General features: G+C 41.3%; 1 protein-coding gene across 3 annotated transcripts in view; it reads right to left on the bottom strand.

Moving 5' to 3' along the window:
- LOC136847063 (gamma-tubulin complex component 5-like) overlaps positions 1-21,590 on the bottom strand; it is a 326,992-nt gene that overhangs the window by 174,073 nt on the left and 131,329 nt on the right. For 2 of the 3 annotated variants that reach the window (XM_067118322.1, XM_067118324.1), the window contains exons 3-5: positions 4,648-4,860; positions 3,556-3,809; positions 2,753-2,918 (exon numbers count right to left, since the gene is read on the bottom strand). In XM_067118322.1, the coding sequence (XP_066974423.1) occupies positions 2,753-2,918; positions 3,556-3,809; positions 4,648-4,860 (633 nt within the window). The remainder of the gene's footprint in view (positions 1-2,752; positions 2,919-3,555; positions 3,810-4,647; positions 4,861-21,590) is intronic. The other variant, XM_067118323.1, reaches the window with a different exon arrangement.

Below are 21,590 nucleotides of genomic sequence, written 5' to 3'. Positions count from 1 at the left end.
GATGTTGTCACCTACATACTAACGATAACAGCGCCACCGTGCGAATTTTGAACTTCTAAGTTGCCATAGGTTAGAGAACCAATAGCTATGTAATTACTTGGTAAGTTACTTATATAAAACTTACCTGTCTCAAGGTTAAACAAATCATTTACAACTAACTAACCTGTCTCAAGATCCCGTTTCTTCATCGGATCCAGACAAGCAGAGAAATCAGAGTCGATGACTGAGGAAGGTTTAAGTGCTGTCAGCATGCCTGTGTCATAAATAGCAGCTCTCTGCATTTTTAAAAACCCAGGAAGACAAGGGCTAGTCACCTTACATGAAGCATTGTGCGCCAAAATACAAGAAATTTCATCAGAATATGCCCTAACCGAAGGAGAAGGCTTGGGCTTTTTTAAGGACTTGACCAGAGCTGAGATACTATATTACAAGAGAGACCTAGTCTCTACAGAACATTGTCCTCTACCATATGAAGATAAAAGAGCTGCACAACACTCCATCAAACACCAAAAGACTGAAGGAGAATCTTCCAAATCAAGATCTTCTGTTAACTGAAGAGACATGGTGACAGGAGCCGACTCCTCGCCACGCAAATCTAACTCAAAGGAAGAGGAAACTGCAGGAACATTACCCTGCCGCTGTTCCCCTGAGGCGACACAAAGCGGCAGAGCCAAAGGCGAGGCACAAGCAGCACTTCCAGTTGTCAAAGAATACGGAGAAGGTAAGGGAGGGAAGGGAGAAGAAGGGGGCTACACCTACCCCACCCACCTCCTCCAAACGCAACTTGATGGGTTGCAAAACGTGCCTAACTGACAAGTCATTAGCACGTAAGGCAGCTAGAATAGTGTAAGGGACCGAATGGTGGTCCTATGGGCACACGTGTGTGTGAGTCAGCCATCAGACAAAACAAGACAACAAAGCATCCCGCTCTCTCTCTCTCTCTCTCTCTCCCTCCCATGCGTCAGCGGTGATCGCTCGAAGGAATGCAACTTCTACCATACAATATTCCTGTCTATTTCTCTCTAACCACTGTTGTCTCGATTCATGTACAATCACCACTACTTGCACTGTCATGCAAGCATTCCAATCATGTACTCATAATGTTCCACCAAATCTCCTGTATCAAACTGTATGTATGTTTCTGTTTGTGAAGACGCCAAATGTCTCGCCATTTCACATATATTATGCTACTGCATTGTATTCATTAATCTGTCTCAAATCTCATGCAAATGTCCATATGTAGAATTTCCTGGCCTTCCTATTGACACATGCTTTATCATTGTACGTTTATACTGTCTCTCACAATCGCCATCTGTTTGTCTGTCGACAAGCACAGGTGTCCAAAACATAATCTGTTTTGTCTTGTCTGTGTGTAGAAACTACATTGTGGCTCGCACCAGCTGATAACCATGAAGATTCAGTACATGTATTCAGTAAGGAACCAGTAATAAACGAGACAACACCCAGCCAGTATGTCATTCAATATTATTGTAAGGGGCCACATGGCGGTCCTATGGGCACACGTGTGTGTGTGTCAGCCATTGGACAAAACAAGACAACAAAGCATCCCTCTCTCTCTCTCTCTCTCCCTCCCTTGCGTTAGCAGCGATCACTCAAAGGAACGCAACTTTTACCATACAATATTCCTGTCTATTTCTTTCTAACCATTGTTGTCTTGATTCATGTACAATCACCACTACTTGCACTGCCATGCAAGCATTCCAATCATGTACTCATAATGTTCCACCGAATCTCCTGTATCAAACTGTATGTATGTTTCTGTTTGTGAAGACGTCAAACGTCTCGCCATTTCACATATGTTATGTTATTGCATTGTGTTCATTAATCTGTCTCAAATCTCATGCAAATGTCCATATGTGGAATTTCCTGGCCTTTCCACTGACATATGTTTTATCATTGTACATTTATATTGTCTCTCACAATCGCCATCTGTTTGTCTGTCGACAAGCACAGGTGTCCAAAAAATAATCTGTTTTGTCTTGTCTGTGTAGAAGCTACATTGCGGCTCGCACCAGCCGATAACAACCAAGAAGATTCTGTACATGTATTCAGTAAGGAACCAGTAATAAACTAGACAACACCCAGCCAGTTTGTCACTCAATACCTTCCTTACAATAGCATCTAGCTTGGGAGCCACCACAAAATCTGAAACCATAGACTGATGAGAAGAAGAAACATTAACAAAGCCAGAGGAATATGATTCACCAAAAGCTGAAGAAACAGCATGTAAAGATCGAACAGTAGCAGTTAGACGAATAGTTGAGAAAGAATTAGACTGTGACACAGCCAAAGATGAAATAGGAGTTACAATAGACTGAGTCAACATAACTGAGTTTTGATGACTTGCTGCAGGCATATAGCAGCAAGGAGAATTCTGACTAGAGTTTAAAACGTTCGAACACACCTGATGGAGAAACAGGTGAACTAGACAGTCTTCCAGGTCAGCCAATTGATCTTTTTTGTTTGAATGCCGACTCAGCTATTGGCACAGGAGATATAAGCTAATTTAACAGTAGGTAAGGTTCATCCAAAATAATGTTCTTTCCATAGATGACTATAAACATCAAAATCTGCAAACTGGATTTCACAACAAGCTTACTTAGATGGTGTCTTGCTTCATGAAGTTCCTAAGTAGTTGATTTAGACTTTAATTCAAACAATCACTTTTACTAAGCTAGCTTAACAGCAAAATTGCAAGAGCCTTACATATATGTATGTGAGGTAGACTTACACGAGTCAAGCTTGGAAGTGTCATTTTATTTTTCATAATGAAGTCTCCTTTCTCATTCTGCTGGAAGATATAGGATGACACAGGACACATCAGAACCCATAGCACTTCACGCATGACCACCCACTCGGACAGAAGTTGTGATCTTTCTTCGCTTTTAGCTTTCTCCCTGTCACAAAACCAGAGTACTGTAATGCAACTTTTTAAGACTAAAAATCAACAGTTAAGAAATCATTGGTTATACAAATTAAATTTTGTGTACAAAATAAGTGACCATGAGGATTTAGGTATTTCTTGATGCAGGAAAGGCTTGACACTGACAAAGAAAATGAAGAATTAGAAAATCTGTAACTATATGATGCAACGATTTAAGGCTGAAGGCTCATGACAAACAAGGAATTGAAGAGACATTTGTTAAGCAACTAGAAAACAGGATGCAATCTCAAAGACTGAGATAGTTTGAACATGTGATGAGAGGGGATGAGGAAGAGTTAGCCAGAAGAGTACAAGATATGGAAGTAGCAAGACAAAGACCAGCAGAAAGGCCCAGAAAATCATGGAGAATGGGCACTGATGATAACATAGACTGGATGGGAATTCACAAAAAAAGATCACAAGGCAAAATGGAATGGAGAGAACTCATTTTATATCAACCCATGAAACTGAAATTCCAAAGTATATATCATCGACGAAGATATAAAGATGCCCTATTCGTAAACTACAGTGTAAGTGAAAAGTACAGTCTTTCAGTAAAAAAGTCATAAATAAAATGACAAATAAAACAATGTTTAAAACTCTGCACATACCAAAGTGTAGCTACAGTTGCTACAGGTCGTGAAGACAGAGCTTCATGCTGGTAACAAGGTCCTTTCCAATAAGGTAACTGAGTGTTTCCAGATATCCAAGATTTTGCCCGATGAGATTGCTCTAGTAAGTTCCAGTCTTTATTTCTACTTCTTGATTTGGGTTTAACAAAAAGCTCCTCTTCAGCGTAACTTTTATAACTAAGAGTGTTTTTCCTCGATCTCAAGTAGTCCTCTTCCTCACTGTCAGACCAGTCCTATAATACCACAACTGTCAATAAATGTTCAAATAATAAAGCTACAGAAGCTTCAGCTTTTAGTATAAAATAGTTCCCTGTGAGCATTAACCTCATTTTGCTTTATGAGGAAAAATTTATCATTTAGTAACCTCACTAATTAAGCTCCTGAGCCATACAGCAATATCCTAAATTTTTTCTCCCAGCAAAACTCTTTTCAGTTAATAACTTCACATAATACATCTTACGTCCATAGAATTACAAATTTATGCTAAAGATTAAGGAAAAATGACAGCAGCTAATCCTGTTTTAAAATCTAGCAAGAAAACAATCCAAAATTTAAATTCTACCATAAGAACTTAAACTAGTCATCAAAATGAAACTGAGCTAACTCAATTTCTATGTTATTATGTTATATGGAAATGGAAACACCCATGAAATTTCAAAATGAGATGTATACAATACACTAAAAAATTATTAAAAAGTCCCAATAAAAAGACTGATGTATTCTAATAATTATAAGTACACCTCAAATAATTTTTAAGTACAAGCAGGTTACTACCACCAATATTTAATCTTCAAATTTATATGTTAGAGTACCTAGGGGAGAACAGACATTTTTTAAGAAAATAAAAGCCTTTACCTGGTGATTTTTTTCATTCAATCACAAAAAGCTTTTACTCACATTTAGAGCGATCATAGGAACATATAATTTTTGAAGGATATATAAAAAAAAGTGTTCTTGTCATAATTGATACTTTCTCCATTATTTCAATTCCACAGAAAAAAATGCAAAAACTTTGTCTCTGGAAAACTAAAGTTCAGTCTAAAACAGAAATGTAGTCAAGTATCCACCCACTGAAAGAGGATCTTCAGGTCCAAATTCGCATTCCTTTTCTCCTTTTAATAAATATGCCCCCCAATCAATCTGCTCTTCAACTATATCTTGTGAGCTTGCAGTAGAAGTACTTTCAGTCGTAACAGGATGGAGCTCTGCCTCTGTCTCTGGCACATGAGTTGGGCTATTGCTCAAATGGAGCATGAGCGACAAGAGGGACCACTCGATGTCAGTCTAGAAATGTAAGAAAATAATTATGAAGGACTAATCACCTTACATTTTTCAATAGGGCAGAATAAAAACCTCAAAGGGTTCACTAAAAATTGACTATAAACTATATGTTATGATAGCTAAGCCTTAATTCTTGACATATACAAAATTTTACTTTGATTAATGCAACTCCTGAGAAGTTAATTTGATTTTTGTTTTCTTCTTTAGTCACATCCCATGCATTGGGCATTCACGAGATTCCAGAGGGACAGCAAAAAGATAGGGATGTCCTACACAACTATACAATCATATTATCATTACTGAAAGCATTGACACCACAAATTAAAAATGGACATAATGAAGTTATGTTAATAAGCATTGCCATACTAAGTACACTAAAAACCAACCTTGAACATGAAAATAACTTTGTTATTCAAAAGTATTCTAAGACCCTGACAAAATTCTCTGAGGAAAAATGACATTTTCATGATAAAATTAAGTTTTATATATGCTTACCAAGTAACAACAAAGCTATTAGTTTCCAACTATCGTGGCAGCTTAAATCTCAAATTCCCAGTAGCGTTCTGTTATTTTGGTGTAGGTAAGTAGCCCCGCGCACTTTAGGGGAAGGATAGGTAAAACACAGCTGAAGAGCTCAATTTGTTTGTGCCCTATGTCCATGAGGGGGGGAGGAAGTAGGGCTCTGATCATGTAGTTACTTGGTAAGTATATATAAAACTTTATTTTATCATAAAAATGTCATTTTTATATAAGTAACTTACCAAGTAACTACATAGCTGAATTCCATATTGACAGGAGGTGGGATACATGGATATATAGTACTCAAAAACACTCAGTAATGGAGATGAATTTGAAATAGAAAATGTAGCTAGTGTTGGTAAAATGCTTGCTGTAACCTTACCTGGTGAGAGCTACAGCAGGAAGATATTGCCTCTGGTTGGTGCTCATCTTGACCTGTAGCGGCATGGCAGTAAAGCCAAGGGGCGCCTCTACTTCAGTGGGAACTTTGCAGTCGAGGAGTATTCCAATGGCTGCCAAAGCATTACGATATAAAACAAGAGCCCTTACCCTGGGCACAGTACCACAAAAACAACCACATAACTCTGTTACCCACACAACACATAAAATCAGATAAACACTACCAATCCATTAACCCTTAAATGCCTACTGGACGTACCATACGTCGACTAAAATTGTCTGTTGGGTGTCAAGTGGACGTACCATACGTCGACTAAAAATGCTTTTTTAAATATTCGCGGAAAAATAATTATAGGCCTAGTTTGCGAAAGGTTTTAAATCACGCGCCTTGAGGGATGCTGGGAGTTCACGGATCAAGCTGTTGTTTTGTTTATAAGTGTCACCCAGACGCCGCATGCGTAATCCTCCCTCCTTCCCGCACCAGAAAGCATCAGCGCCGCATCGTCGAGCGATTTTTGACGCATCCGTGTTTTGCAGAACTTTGGCGAGTGTTTGCGTATTTGTGAGGCAACAGGATGTTTGCAGAGATGTCTCAACGTCGTCAGGACCGTGAAAGGCGCATACTGCCTGTCAGTAGTGAGCGTGTGAGACGAGTTTTAGACTGGGATGCTGAAGAGGGACCAAGTACCCAAGATGACCCAGCTTCTCAACGCCGTGTTGTGCGGCCATGTGTGACCGAAGGGGACCAAGGACCACATCCCGTGCCTTTTACGACCCCTAGGAAGCATCGGGGTGTCCTGAGGGGCATCCGAAAGCATTTGGGAGGCCTCCAACAAAAGGACATTGACGAGTACTTGTCGGAGCTCGATCGAGAGCAGGTGGGAAGTCCTGATTTCGGTGGCAGTTGGTCATCCAGTGATGAGGACATCACGCCTGATGTTAGTGATGACGAGTACTTGCCCCCAATGTCCGTACGGGAGCCACAGGAGGAAAGTGAATTGGAATTTAGTGGTTTCAGTGCGTATGAGGGAGAGTCTGAGGAGGAGGAGGAGGCCCCGATTGTGGCTGGTGGGGACGAGACAGAAAGTGATGGTGAAAGTGAGGGAGACGGACAAGCTGGGAGGGTGGGAGTGCGTAGACGTGCCCGTGCACGTGCGCGTGCGCGAGCACAGGCCCGTAGAAGGTCGCAACGTCGCGGCAGCTTGGGTGAAGGCCGTTCGTCCGAAAGTGATGAGGGGTGGTTGGAGGACCCCACCCCACCTAACATGCACCCATTCACGGCAGCACCTGGACTGACCGTCCCTGTGCCTCTCACTGCACTGGGGTTCATTCAGCTCTTCCTGACGGGAATTGCTGGAATTCCTAGTTGCAGAGACTGCAGATTACGCCGGTACTGCCGTGAGGAACTGCAGACGACGTTGTCGATCGCTGGCGGGGCTGCAACCTCACGGACATGGCACATTTTTTGGGGCTCCACATTTTTTTGGAATGTGCCTGCTGCCGACGTCAGGCAATATTGAGGCGGAATTTTTTTTTGTACGCCCAATGTGCCCGGCATTATGCCCGTGATAGTTTCCTGGCGATGGACAGGTATTTCAACGCCTTCAACCGGAAGGGCTGTACCCCGAATAACCCCGACCGCCTCATCTTAGTCCGTCCAGTGTTGGAGTACATTCTTGACCGGTGCCAGTTTCTCGTGGTTCCTTCCAAGAACCTTTCTTTGGATGAGGGGATGATGCCATACAAAGGGCGTCTAAGTATAAAAGTGTACAACCCCAAGAAGCTGAAGAAATATGGTGTAAAGTTATTTTTCATTACGGAAGCCAACACTGGATACGTCGTGGACTTCTCGGTGTATTCTGGGGTCTTCTCCACGATGCGTGACACTGTCTTCGGTCTTGTGGATCGTTTCCGTAACCAGGGATACCACCTGTTTATGGATAATTATTATAACTCGGTATCCCTGGCCCAGGAACTATATGAAGCAGGTGTGCACGTCAGTGGTACCCTTCGGTTGGTGCGTGGGGCCCCGAATGTCCTCAAGAGGTTTGCTAGCCACCCGCAACATCTTGCAAGAGGAGAGACAGAGTGGCGGCGGAAGGGAGATGTCTTCATCATTTGTTGGAAGGGGGTCCGACTCGTGCCCATGATTATGACGAGTCATGAGCCCATCCAAGAGGAGATCACCCAGCGGAAGAAGACACGTCGGCAGGGCCGAGTTACGTATGAGGAGTTTCGTGTCCAACGCCCTACTGTCATCGGGCACTACAACAGGCACATGGGAGGAGTTGATCTCTTTGATCAACTCATCCAGTATTATCCCTTCGCCAAGAGAACCAGGAGGTGGACACAGAAGCTCCTCAAATACCTCCTTCAGTTGGCCCTCCAGAATGCCTACATCATTTACTGTGGGTATAATTCGGACGCTCGGAGGTTGACCCACATCCAGTTTCTTGAGGTGGCTGGGAATGCCCTCATCAACTTCGATCCGGAGGAGTGGCCTTCCAACAGCGCCCCCCTGCCCCGAGCTCCAGCTCTGCCCCGAGAGGAAAGGGCAGATGTCGCTAGGAGGGCCAGCCTCGGTCTTCCTGCTCCTGCCGACGCCGCCCCTGCTGCCGCCGCCCTTGAAGATGCCGCCGCCGTTGATGATGCCACCGCCCTGGATGATGCCGCCCTCCCTCACATTCCAGTGTCCCGTCGGGTAGTCGACCCTGTGTGTCGGCTGCAGGCAGGAGATCACACACTGGAGCTCCTAGAAGGGCATAAACAGAAACGGTGCCGGGTGTGCCATATGAATGGCAGAAGGAGAGACACCCGGTACGTCTGTCGCACCTGCAAGGTAGCACTTTGCAGGTTCGAGGAGTGTAACCGCAAGTACCACACTGCAGTTATATATTGGAGTGCGCCTACCCGAGTGACACCGGAGGGCGCAGCGGGCCGCCGAAGTGAGGCCCATCCGCAGTAAGGGCGCGCATCTCCCTCCTCCGCCTGTGCCTCGTCATGTCGAGAGGAAAAAATTCAAGACTCTTCAATGGAGGAGAGAGAAAACAAGAACAGAACGAAGAATCAGGATTATGAGTGAGTATTCTGCATTGAATTTATTTTTAGTTTTATATTTATTACAAGTTTTTATATATCTGTATTTATTGGTGTTTTGTATATTATTTCGTTTTATGCAAAAACAAAGTTTTTCACAAGCATTCCTTTTAGTTATGTATCCGCATTCAAGTAAAAAACAATATAATATTATATATATACTTATGTATGAATGTGTGTGTATATATATATATATATATATATATATATATATATATATATATATATATATATATATATATATATATATATATATATATATATATATATATATATATATATATATATATATATATATATATATATATATGTATATGTATATATGTATATATATATATATGTATATATATATATATATATATATATATATATATATATATGTATATATATATATATATATATATATATATATATATATATATATATATATATATATATATATATATATATATATATATATATATATATATATATATATATATATATATATATATATATATATATATATATATATATATATATATATATATATATATATATATATATATATATATATACATATACATATATATATATATATATATATATATATATATATATACATATATATACATATATATATATATATTATATATATATATATATATATTATATATATATATATATATATATATATATATTTATATATATATTTTTTTTTTTTTTTTTTTTTTTTTTATTTATTTGGGTCTTTTTTGGGTAAGCAAAAATCTAATATTTTGGTGATATTCAATCCTTTACCTGCATTTTGCAACAAAAAAAAAAGTCTCTAGCACAATATTTCGATTTATGGTGAATTTTTTTGAAAAACTTTTTTGAACATTCGGCACTGAGAAATCCACTGAAAATGTCAGCATTTCTTGAGTCACATTGCATTCTAATTTTTCAATCGTTTTATATTATTCGTTACATAAAGTGTTATACATAAAAATGTGTGCAATTTCATGTAGAATACAACAAAAAAATAAATCATTCTTTTAGCTCTTAACAGTTTTCAAATATTTTCATTTAAATCACGATAACTGACAAAATTTTAACACTCGGTCAAATTTGACTAGAATACAAAAAAAATAAAAAGCTATAACAGAGGCCAAAAATTTTACATTCTAGTAACAATCAATTATTTACCTTTATTCTGCAACATCCCAGCCCGAGAAGAACCCTAAAAGAGTTCAGAGGTCTGGTTAAACAAATCATTTATAACTAACTAACTATTCTGCAACAAACGGAAAGTCTCTAGCACAATATTTTGATTTTTGGTGAATTTTTGAAAAAAACTTTTTCCTTTGCTCTGCGTGCGGGAAATCCACTGACAATGTCATCATTTCTTGAGTTACCTTGCCGTAATTTTTTCGCCGTTTTATATTATTTGTTACATAAAGTGTTATACATCAAAATGTGCGCAATTTCATGTAGAATACAACAAAAAATAAATCATTCTTTTAGCTCTTAACAGTTTTCAAATATTTTCATTTAAATCACAATAACTGACAAAATTTTAACATTCGGTCAAATTTGACTCGACCGAAATGCTCGAAAAACGCAATCATAGGCCAAAGTTCTTACATTCCAGTAACAATCAATCATTTACCTTTATTCTGCAACAAACGGAAAGTCTCTAGCACAATATTTAGATTTATGGTGAATTTTTTAAAAAAACTTTTTCCTTCGCTCCGCGCGCACTGACTCCGCTGAAAATCCTGGCATTTCTTGAGTCACCTTGTCGTAATTTTTTCGCCGTTTTATATTATTTGTTACATAAAGTGTTATACATCAAAATGTGCGCAATTTCATGTAGAATACAACAGAAAATAAATCATTCTTTTAGCTCTTAACAGTTTTTTAATATTTTCATTTAGATCACGATAACTGACAAAATTTTAACATTCTGTCAACTTTGACTCGACCGAAATGCTTGAAAAACGCAATCGTAAGCCAAAATTCTTATATTCTAGTACCAATCAATCATTTACCTTTATTCTGCAACAAATGGAAAGTCTCAAGCACAATATTTTGATGTATGGTGAATTTTTGAAAAAAACTTTTTTCCTTCGCTCCGCGCGCACTGACTCCGCTGAAAATCCTGGCATTTCTTGAGTCACCTTGTCGTAATTTTTTCGCCGTTTTATATTATTCGTTACATAAAGTGTTATACATCAAAATGTGCGCAATTTCATGTAGAATACAACAAAAAATAAATCATGCTTTTAGCTTTTACCATTTTTGAAATATTTTCATATAAATAACGATAAATAGAAAAAAATCAACCTTGGTCAACTTTAACTCGATCGAAATGGTAAAAAATGCAATTGTAAGCTAAAAACTTACAGTCTAGTAATATTCAATCAATTTCCTTCATTTTGAAACAATTGGAAAGTCTCTAGCACTATATTTCAATTTATGGTGAATTTTTTAAAAAAAACTTTTTTTTACGTCCGGGTGTTACGAATTCATGCATCATTTTGTGATAATATTTTCTCTGTGTTGCTTTAATCGTTTTACAATCTGTTATATACCAAAATCATTGCAATTTAGTGTACAATACAACCAAAAAAAATTAACTCATTAGCTTTATCCGTTTTGCTTACAGCGCGATTTGTATACAATTATATACGAGTTTTTTTTTTCGCTGTCATATATTCCAATATTTATACATGATAATGATTTTTTTTTCATTTCTGACGGTTGCATACTAAACTTCAGGCAATGAGAAAAAAGGAGCCAAAATGAACTCTTAATCTTAAAAACTAAGCGTGCTGTGATTTTTTGAAAAACTTTTTTCCGCTTGGCACTACTCTCGAGAAACGGCATACAGGAGACGTTTTTGTAAATAGGGCTTCAGCGTTTAAGGGTTAACAGACACAACGGCTGGTGGTTACTCCAGGTACACAGTACCCCCAAGCTTCCCAAAACTCGACAACCTGTATCAAGGCGAGAAGATAGCGAAATAGAAGGAAAACCTCCTATCCTTCTTTCCCCAATACCATGCTAGCCACGGATAACAGCCCTAAGGTACTGCAGTTATCATATACTGTTTCTACATCACGTACATAAAAATTGGCGAACACTGACTTACACCTCCAAAAGGTGAATTGCACGATCATGGGAAGAGATAAGTTGCACTTGAAGCCCAGAAAAGTGGCTACTGCCCTAATCTTGTGGGCTTTGACTTTACAAATAGGAAAGTCATCTTCTTGAGTTTCCGAGTGGGACTCGGAGATTACGTCCTTCAAGAAAAATGCCAAAGTGTTCCTGGACAGCGGATAGGATGGGTCCTTGACCGAGCACCAGAGGTTAGGAGGTGTACCTCTGATCCTCTTAGTTTTCTTGAGATAATACCTTACCACTCTTACTGGACAAAGAGCTCTCTCTTGGTCTGTTGGTCTGAGGATGTCCGTCAAGCTCTTGATAGTGAATGAATGGGGCCAGGGATTGCATGGATTTTCGTTCTTCGCTAAAAACCCCACAGTGAATGAGCCGCATCTCCTTGCACAAAACCAACTTTCATATAAGTAACTTACCAAGTAACTACATAACTATACTTTCCCACTCGCGCAGCAGCTAGAATTTGAAGTTCACGGTAGCAATTATATTGTTTTTGTGTAGGTGACTATTCTGCCCACTATCGGGGAACAATACGAACAACCAAACAGAGGAGCTCACTTCTTTTCTGCTGGTTTTAGACGTAGCATCTAATGATGGTGGCAGCTTTCTTTGGAGTTTTTCATCACTTTTTCGCAGGATTTGGTGATGTACTGTTTTCTGGTAGCTTTTCAGTTGAGCTTAGTTTATTTACAAGTCCCTTGTGTTATTATGATGTGTGATTCAAGCACCTCCAGTATTAGATATTGTACAGAGGGTTGCAAGACCCACATGACTAAGATTACTTACAATAGTCATATGATATTTGCTAAATGTAAGGGCAAGAGTGCTCAATGGATCTTACTTGTCAGAAGTGTAAAGGATGGGATGAAAAACAGTGGAAGGTTTTAAAATCTCATTTGGAGAAATTAGACTTGGATTGGAAGAGGAAGGCGGCTTCTACAGCCGAGAGCAGGGCTCATAGTTTGGAACCTGTTACTCTTCTTTCAGTTAATGACCCCAACTCCAACAGTACCATTCCTTTTTCCCCAGCCTTAGCCTTATCCTTTCATCCTTAGTCCTCCTAATATTTTGCCAACAACTTCTTAACCCAGCTCCCAAGCTTCAGAACCCGACACCATTGCCAGCCTCGGGAGTAAGTTTGACTGCAAATTGGAACTTGTGGTCAATACAATGTCAAGTTAGGTGAGTCTCTTAAGGTCCTAATGGATCAAGTACATAGTGTTGTGCAAGTGCCAGTGTCAGTGCCAGTGCCAGTGGAGGAGGTGGCTGTTCATCCCGCCAATTTTCCCAGACGAAGGTCACAGTCACACTCCCCCAATACCTGGGAGTAGACATACTGGAGGTCCAAAGGAGGTCGGTGGGGTTTGCCCATGGACAGTCACCCCCTCATCAGATTCTGTGCCTTGTGTGTCAGACAGTCACTGGAAAGGCGTCTCTATCAGTGCACATCAGTTGTCATTAGACTCCGATCTCTCCAGCCCCAACAAGAGGTGTACTTGGAGCTTTAAAGATAAATCTCACCCTCTAACGAGACATCATGCCAGTGAGATTTCTCCTGTTCCGTTGAAGTGGACTGGACAGCCGTCACTTAGCCTGTAGCCAGGTTGTAGTGCGTGGCACAGCCCAGACCACTCATCGCCCAAGCATCCTCTTTCACAACGCCAGTTTTTGGCGCCCAACAGCCCGTCTACTAGCAAGCAATCTTCATCTTTGTCCAGGTGCCCACATGAGAACACAGTTGATTCTCCTGCACGTCAGTCACTGTTTTCCATCACCAAATGCCAAACTCTGACTCCTGAGCGCCCGGTATCTGCCTCTGCCAGCTCAGCGCCCAGCACCAACTGAGCACCCGGCGCCAACCAAGCACCCGCCTGCCTCTTCACCTGCAGGCATCTCAGAGGACCCATCTTTTGCTCATATAAATCAACAGTTAGCGGATGTTCTGGGCCTCATACAGAAGACACCTTTGGTACCAAAGCTTGCCCAAGACGTTGCTTTGTCTCCGGTATCTTCCACGGAGGAGGAGGTAGTTCAAGAGCCTGCTCCCTCGGTATATGCCTCTCCCTTGAGGTATTTCTTAGCAACTTTTCCATTGCATTTCCAGCCAGCTGTTCCAGTTTCTCCAGCCCCTACCTTCCTTATGAGGAATCAGGTAGACGCTACCACTCGTCTCCCCTAGATGGTTCTTTCTTCATCTGCGAGGAAAGCTTACAAGGAAGTAGAGGATTGGCTCACCATGAAGAGAGAGCAGGGGAAGGCCGCCTTTGCTTTTCCCCCAGTGAGACTCACTGCCAGAAGATACTTATTGTATGCTACAGGAGAAGCTCCATCCTTGGGAGGTGCCGCCTCATCCCAAGGTGACTTCACTGAACTGATCGACTCGGCCCGTTGATCCGCCGCCTCATCGGCTAAGGTTTTCTTTGCCTCCTTGGAACTGGATCATCTAGTTGTTATGCACGTTTCAAGTCCTTGAGGTGTTTAGTTTCCTCAACTGGACGATCGTGGAGCCCTCGCCAGGAAGATAGAGGACTACAACGTGTTGGCGACAGACCTGTCAGCGGATTGGCTCGTGGTTTCGTCATGTGCTGATAAAGCCATTTGAGATGGTTCCTCGGAGCTTGCAGCTCTCTTTTCCACTGGGGTACTGAAGAAAAGGGAGTTGTGGTACTCCTTCACCACAAAGGGAGTGACTTCGGTTCAGAAATCAGCATTGTTATTCTCTCCCATGGACAAACAGTACCTGTTCCCAAAATCGGCTGTGAAGGAGATTGCCACCAACTTGCTGAAGAAATCGACTCAGGATCTCTTGGCCCAGTCGTCCAAGTGTCCTAAAGAGTATTCTTCTTTTGTGGTGAAATCGGTCTCTCCTCTTCAGCAGCAGCCATTTCATGGACGCAGACAGGGTTTTGCCACTAAACCCTGTTCCAAAGTCTGTTTCACTGCTAGATCTATCAATAAGACCTCATCCAGACGTGTGGCTTCACCCGCTAGGTATCAATGCCTGTACCCGGACGATTGGCTCCTCCGCTCACAGTCACATGAACAGTGTGTGAAGGATCTTCAGACCTCCCTTTTACTTGCACAGGAACTAGGATTATTGATGAACTTCAATAAATCACAGATGACCCGGACTCAGGAGATCCTCTATTTGGGGATGAGGATAAACTCTGAGTTTTCAGGTTTTTCTGTTCCCAAAGAGGATAGAGTCCTGCCTTTAGTCAGTACAAGACCTCCTTGCTCTACTGTCGTGTACAGCAAATCGGTGGCTGAGCCTCTTGGGGACGCTCTCATCCATCAAACAGTTTATGAAATTAGGGAGACTACACATGAGACCTATTCAGTTCTTTCTGAGGGCAAACTGGAACAGAGAGAAGCAACCAGACTCAGTGACATTCCCATAAAGTCAGAAAAAAAGGCGGACCTGCGGTGGTGGACATTCCAAGACAGACTTCTAGAGGGAAAGTCCCTACACCTTGTGAACCCCGACCTCTTCTTCAATGCAGACACCTTGGACCGAGGCTGGGGAGCCCTTCTGGGCAACTTAGAAGCTTCCAGTACTTGGTCTCTGGAACAACGAAGTCTGCACATAAATATTAAAGAACTGACTGCCATTCATCTGGGGCTGATGCACTTTGTAAAAGCAGTCACAGACAAGACCATGGTGGTGCACTCCAACAAGACAATGGCTCTCTCTTACATATAGAGACAAGGGGAAACCCACTCCTCCCTTTGTGAGGCAGCGAAGGACTTGCTCATTTCGGCAAATCAGAATCAGGTCAGAATCGTCACCAGGTTCATCCAAGGGAAGGTGAACGTCTTAGCAGACAAACTAAGTTGGAAAGGACAGGTGCTTCTAACAGAGTGGACTCTGAACTCTGCAGTCTGCAACAGACTATGGAAGTTGTGGGGCAAGCCGACAGTGGACCTGTTCGCAACATCGAAGAACCATTGTCTTCCTCTCTTCTGTTCGCCAGTCCCAGATCCTCAGGCATGGGCGACAGACCCCATGCTGATAAGCTGGTCAAACTTGGACCTCCATTCAACATGGTCGGAGGTACTCAATAAGTTCCTATCCCATTGCAATGTGACAATGACCCTGATAACTCCGTTTTGGCCGCTCAAGGAATGGTTTCCAGACCTTCTAAGATTTTTCAAGGATTTTCACAGACTGGTCCCACAAGATCCACGTTTACTCAAACAGCCCCACCTTTGGAAATTCCACCAAGGACTATCCGCTCCAGCTCTAACAGGCTTCAGACTGTCCAGAGACTTGTCAGAGCAAAGGGATTTTCAAGGCTAGCTGTGGAAGCTATTGTGCGAAGTAGACATCAGCATCCAGCTGAGTCTACCAGTCAAGGTGGGCTGAGTTCTGTAGGTGGTGTAGCAACAGTAACATCTCTTCTGCTAAAACCACTGTAGCCCAGATAGCAGATTTCCTGATTTTCCTAAGGGCCACCAAGGGGCTCTCTGCATCCACCATCAAAGTTATAGAGTGATGTTGGGGTCTGTTTTTAAGCACAGAGGACTAGACTTGTCCTTCAACCAAGACCCTAGCAACCTTGTCAAGTCTTTCAAGACTTCCAAACAGGTGAGAACTGACTCAGTATCATGGAATTTAGATGTAGTGCTTAAGTGGTTAACGCTTTTGAGCCTCTACGTTCCACGTCTCTTAAGAATCTTACAAAGAAGACTCTCTTCTTTGTAGACTTGGCCACCGCAAAACGAGTAAGTGAGCCATTGACAAGCATATTGGTTTTGCTCAGGGAGACGCAATTTATTCCTTTACACTTGGTTTCCTGGCCAAGAATGAGACACCATCGGACCCCTGGCTGCACTCATTCTCCGTTAAAAACCTAATGGATATTCTCGGACCTGAAGAGGAGGAAAGAGTCCTTTGCCCAGTTAGTGCGCTCAGATACTATTTAGACAAAACCAAGATGATCAGAGACCCCGCCAATAACCTCTGGTGTTCCGTTAGAAATCCCTTGCGACCTCTGTCAAAAAATGTGCTTTTTTCCTCAGGAGCCTTATTACGGAGGCAAATTCACAAATACAATAGAATGTCCTGCCTACCTTTAAGGTGGGAGCACATGAAATCAGGGCTGTCACCACTTTTGTATGTTTTCAGGCATAATATGTCACTTTCGGCTATCCTCCAGTCGACATACTGGAAACGTAACTCCATTTTTGCAACCCATTATTTGAAGGATATACCAATGATTTTTGAAAATTGCATTACTTTATGTCCGTTATCAGTGGCTGGCATGGTGTTGGGGGAAGAAGCAAAGGAAGCATTCCTCCTATCTGTAACTCTTTTGCCTTGAAATTAGGGTGTTGAGTTTTTTGGGGGGAGCCTGGGGAGTAGTACTGTTACCCGGAGTGCCCACAGTCTTTACTTATGGTTAATGGTTTTTAGATATTGTACAGGCGGTCCCGGTTTACGACGGGGGTTCCGTTCTTGCGCCGCGTCATAACCCGAAAATCGTCGGAAAATCGGAAAATCGTCGAAAATCATAAGAAAACCTTACTTTTAATGCTCTGGGTGCATTGAAAACGACGTAAACTGCATTATTATTGAGTTTTACAAAAAAACCTTCAAATTATGATTATTCTGCCGTTTTGGGGCCATATTTCTTCCGTCGGATCGGGCGTACGATGCGTCGTAACCCGGAACATGCGTCGTAAGCCGGGAAATAATTTCTGATGAATATATTTGAAAAGCGTCATAACCTCGAACGTCGAAGCCGGAACCGTCGTAAACTGGGGGCTGCCTGTATTTCTTTGTTGGTGCAGGTGACAACATTGTCTGACCTTTGTATCTTTTGGTACTGCACCCAGGGCAAGGGCAGTTTTTTCTCGTATGCTTTGCGGGTACTCGGAAGACTCCTTTACTCCAAAGTCCCCACTTAAAAGTAGAAACTTCTCATGGCAATTCTACTAAGTCACTACAAGTCAAGATGAGCACCGACCAGAGGCAGTAATCACCTGCAGTAGCTCTCTTACCCAGTAAGGAAACAGCAAGCATTTTATCAATGCTAACAGAGTTTTACATTTTAAATCTGACCTTTTTTTGGAGCAGAAAATGTCCATGCATCCCACCTCCTATCAATGTGGGATTCAGCTATGTAATTACTTGGTAAGTTACTTATATGAAAATGGTATTTTCATGATAACATTAAGTTTTGAATATATTTACCAAGTAATTACAGAGCAGAGCCCTCCCTTCTCCCCTCTCAAGGACATGAGCATAAAAGAAGTGAGCTCCTCTGTTTGGTTGTTCCTATTGTTCCCCGATAGTGGGCGGGTAGTTACCTACACAAAAACAACAGAATCGCTACCAAGAACTTCAAATTTTATCTGCCGTGCGAGTAGCAAAGTATAGCTATTTAATTACTTGGTAAGTATACATGAAACTTAATTTTATCAAGAAAATACCATGTTCTTGTTCAAGGCCAGCAGTTCACTAATCCTCTTTGCCATAGCAAAAGCTACTAGAAAGAGGGTTTTCTTAGTTACATCCCTAAGGGATAAGGATTGAAGGGGCTCAAATGGAGGGCCCGAAAGCCATTTCAGAACAACATCTGAGTTCCAAGACACAGGAGCTGTCTTTCCTTGTTTCGAAGTGTCCAAAGACATAATCAGATCACTGATGTCTTTATCTGCAGACAAATCTAAACTTCTATGCCTAAAAATTGAGTTCAGCATAGCTCTGTAGCCTTTGATTGTGGATGTAGCTAACCCTCACGAAGACCTCAAGAAGAGCAGAAAGTCCGTGATGCGCTATAGAGGTATTAATAGACGAGACGTCATGTCTTTGACACCAGCTGTGGAAGGCTGCCCACTTGGCCTGGTAGATCTTAGAGGAAGACTGGCGTCTACACTTTGCAATCATCTCTGCAGCTGGTCTTGAAAAGCCCTTTGCTCTGACAAGTTTCCTGACAGTCTGAAGCCTGTCAGAGCGAGAGCGGATAAGCCTTAGTGGAACCAATTAAAATGTGGTTGCTTAAGTAGACTTCGTCTCTGTGGCAAAAGTCTTGGGAAATCCACCAGTAGCTTGAGGAGGTCTGGAAACCACTCCTTCTGTAGCCAAAATGGAGCTACAAGGGTCATCAACGTGTTGCTGTGAGAGAGAAACTTGTTGATGACATCTCTCACCATACTGAATGGTGGGAAGGCGTGCACGTCCAGGTTCAACAAGTCCTGGAGCATTGCATCTGTTGCCCAAGCGAGAGGGTCTGGGGCTGGAGAACAATACAAGGGAAGGCGATTTCTCGATGTTGCAAACAGGTCTATCGATGGCTTTACCCACTGTTTCCACAGGTTGGTACACACCTGCAGATTCAGTGTCCATTCCGTAGGTAAGACCTATCTGCAAAGACTTAACTCTTCCGCTAGGACATTTAATTTGCCCTGGATAAATCATGTGACAATCATGGTGTGATTGCCCTGTGCCCAGAGGAGGAGATCCTTTGCCACTTTGTAAAGGGAGAAGGAGTGATTCCCACTCTGGTTCTTTATCTTTATGTAAGCTAGTGCAGTTGTATTGCCCGAATGCACTATGACTGTTCTGTCGAATGTTGTTGCTGCAAAATGTTGAAGGACCAAGTGAACTGCCTTCAACTCCTTCACATTGATATGGGGTCTTCTCTAGGCCTGAGACCATGTCCCTGAAATTCCATATCCTCTAGAAGAGCCCCCCAACCCAGATCCGATGTGTCTAAGTATAAGGTTAGGTTGGGGCTTAGAGGATGTAGTAACTTCCCTACTGAAAACCTTCCTTCTGCAAGCCACCACCGAAGGTCCTCCTTGATCTCAAGCGTGATGGGGAAAATGAAAGAGACTGGAAGGGTCTTCCTGTGCCAACTGGCCTTTAGGAAGAATTGTAACTCTTATGTGGAGTCTTCATAAAGACACAAACTTCTCGATGGATGAAAGAGTGCCCGGTAAGCTTATCCATTCGTTGGCTGAGCATGATGGGAGGAAGAGGAAGTTTCATATTGTCCGGAAGCAAGGTTGGACTCTTTTGTCAGATGGAAAAGCCCCAAAACTCAAGAGTCACTCTTCATTCCCAAATAAAGAATCGACTGAGTTGGGACTCACTGAGACTTGTCCAAGTTGATTAAAAGGCCCAACTCTTGGGTCAGTAGAAGTGTCTTCTGAAGGTCCTCCATGCATCTTGTTCTTGACAGGGAGCGTAGGAGCCAATCATCTGGATACAGACAAATGTTGATCCCCATGAGATGGAGCCACTTTGCCAGAGGGGCGAGAACCGGGTGAAAACTTGAGGAGCTGTAGAGAGGCCGAAGCACAGAGCACGAAATTGGAAGACTGCCCTGGAACACAAACCTTAGATACAGTCATACTCCGAACTTACGCGAGGTTAGGTTCCAGAATCCCTCGCGCAGGGTGAATTTTCGCGTAAGTTTGGCATGGTCTCCAAAAATGCTAGTAAATGCTTATTTCTAAAGTTTAAACACTAAATATGACCCTAATCATACTCCCAAATTATTGTTAACTTTTAAATGAAATTAAAGTTACTGTAATTCATTTAAAAGTTAGCTTAACCCTTAAACGCCGAGCCTCTATTTACAAAAGTGTCTGCCGTATGCCAGCGGCATTCGGGAGTTAGCGCCGAAGCGGAAAGTTTTTTTTTAAATCACAGCACGCTTAGTTTTTAAGATTAAGAGTTCATTTTTGGCTCCTTTTTTTTCTCATTGCCTGAAGTTTAGTATGCAACCATCAGAAATTAAAAAAATATCATTATCATATATAAATATTGGAATATATGACAGCGAAAAAAAAAACTCGTATATAATTGTATACAAATCGCGCTGTAAGCAAAACGGTTAAAGCTAATGAGTTAATTTTTTTAGTTGTATTGTACACTAAATTGCAATGATTTTGGTATATAACAGATTGTAAAACGATTAAAGCAACACAGAGAAAATATTATCACAAAATGATGCATGAATTCATGAACGCCGCGGACATAAAAAAGTTTTTTTCAAAAATTCACCATAAATCGAAATATTGTGCTAGAGGCTTCCCGTTTGTTGCAAAATGAAGGTAAAAGATTGAATATTACTAGAATGTAAGAGTTTTAGCTTACAATTGCAGTTTTCGACCATTTCAGTCGAGTTAAAATTGACTGAAGGTTGAATTTTTTCTATTTATCGTGATTTATATGAAAATATTTCGAAACTGATAAAAGCAACAACCATGATTTATTTTTTGTTGTATTCTACATGAAATTGCGCATATTTGTTTTCATTCAAATCCTTTTCATATGTGGTCTTCCAAGTTATACAGAGAATCCAGTGTAGATCTGTTACATTGTGACCCAAACTGAGTGGGAGCAAAAATTTTATTTTCTTGAATGTGTCATGTTAGTAAAGCATTTGCCATTTTCTCTAGTAATTTGCATAAACAACTTGTTAAAGAAATTGATCTGTAATTGCTTTCATTGCAGGGATCTTTTCCAGGTTTGGGATAGGAACAATTATAGCTTTATGCCATTCATCAAAAGTAAATTTCGAAGCCATAAGTGGATACAAAACTCTGATAAGTATGTCTTT

This window comes from Macrobrachium rosenbergii, chromosome 16 (assembly GCF_040412425.1).
Source record: "Macrobrachium rosenbergii isolate ZJJX-2024 chromosome 16, ASM4041242v1, whole genome shotgun sequence".
Taxonomy (NCBI): domain Eukaryota; kingdom Metazoa; phylum Arthropoda; class Malacostraca; order Decapoda; family Palaemonidae; genus Macrobrachium; species Macrobrachium rosenbergii.
Note: the sequence above shows the minus strand (reverse complement) of the source record. Positions and strands in the feature narration are given on the sequence as shown.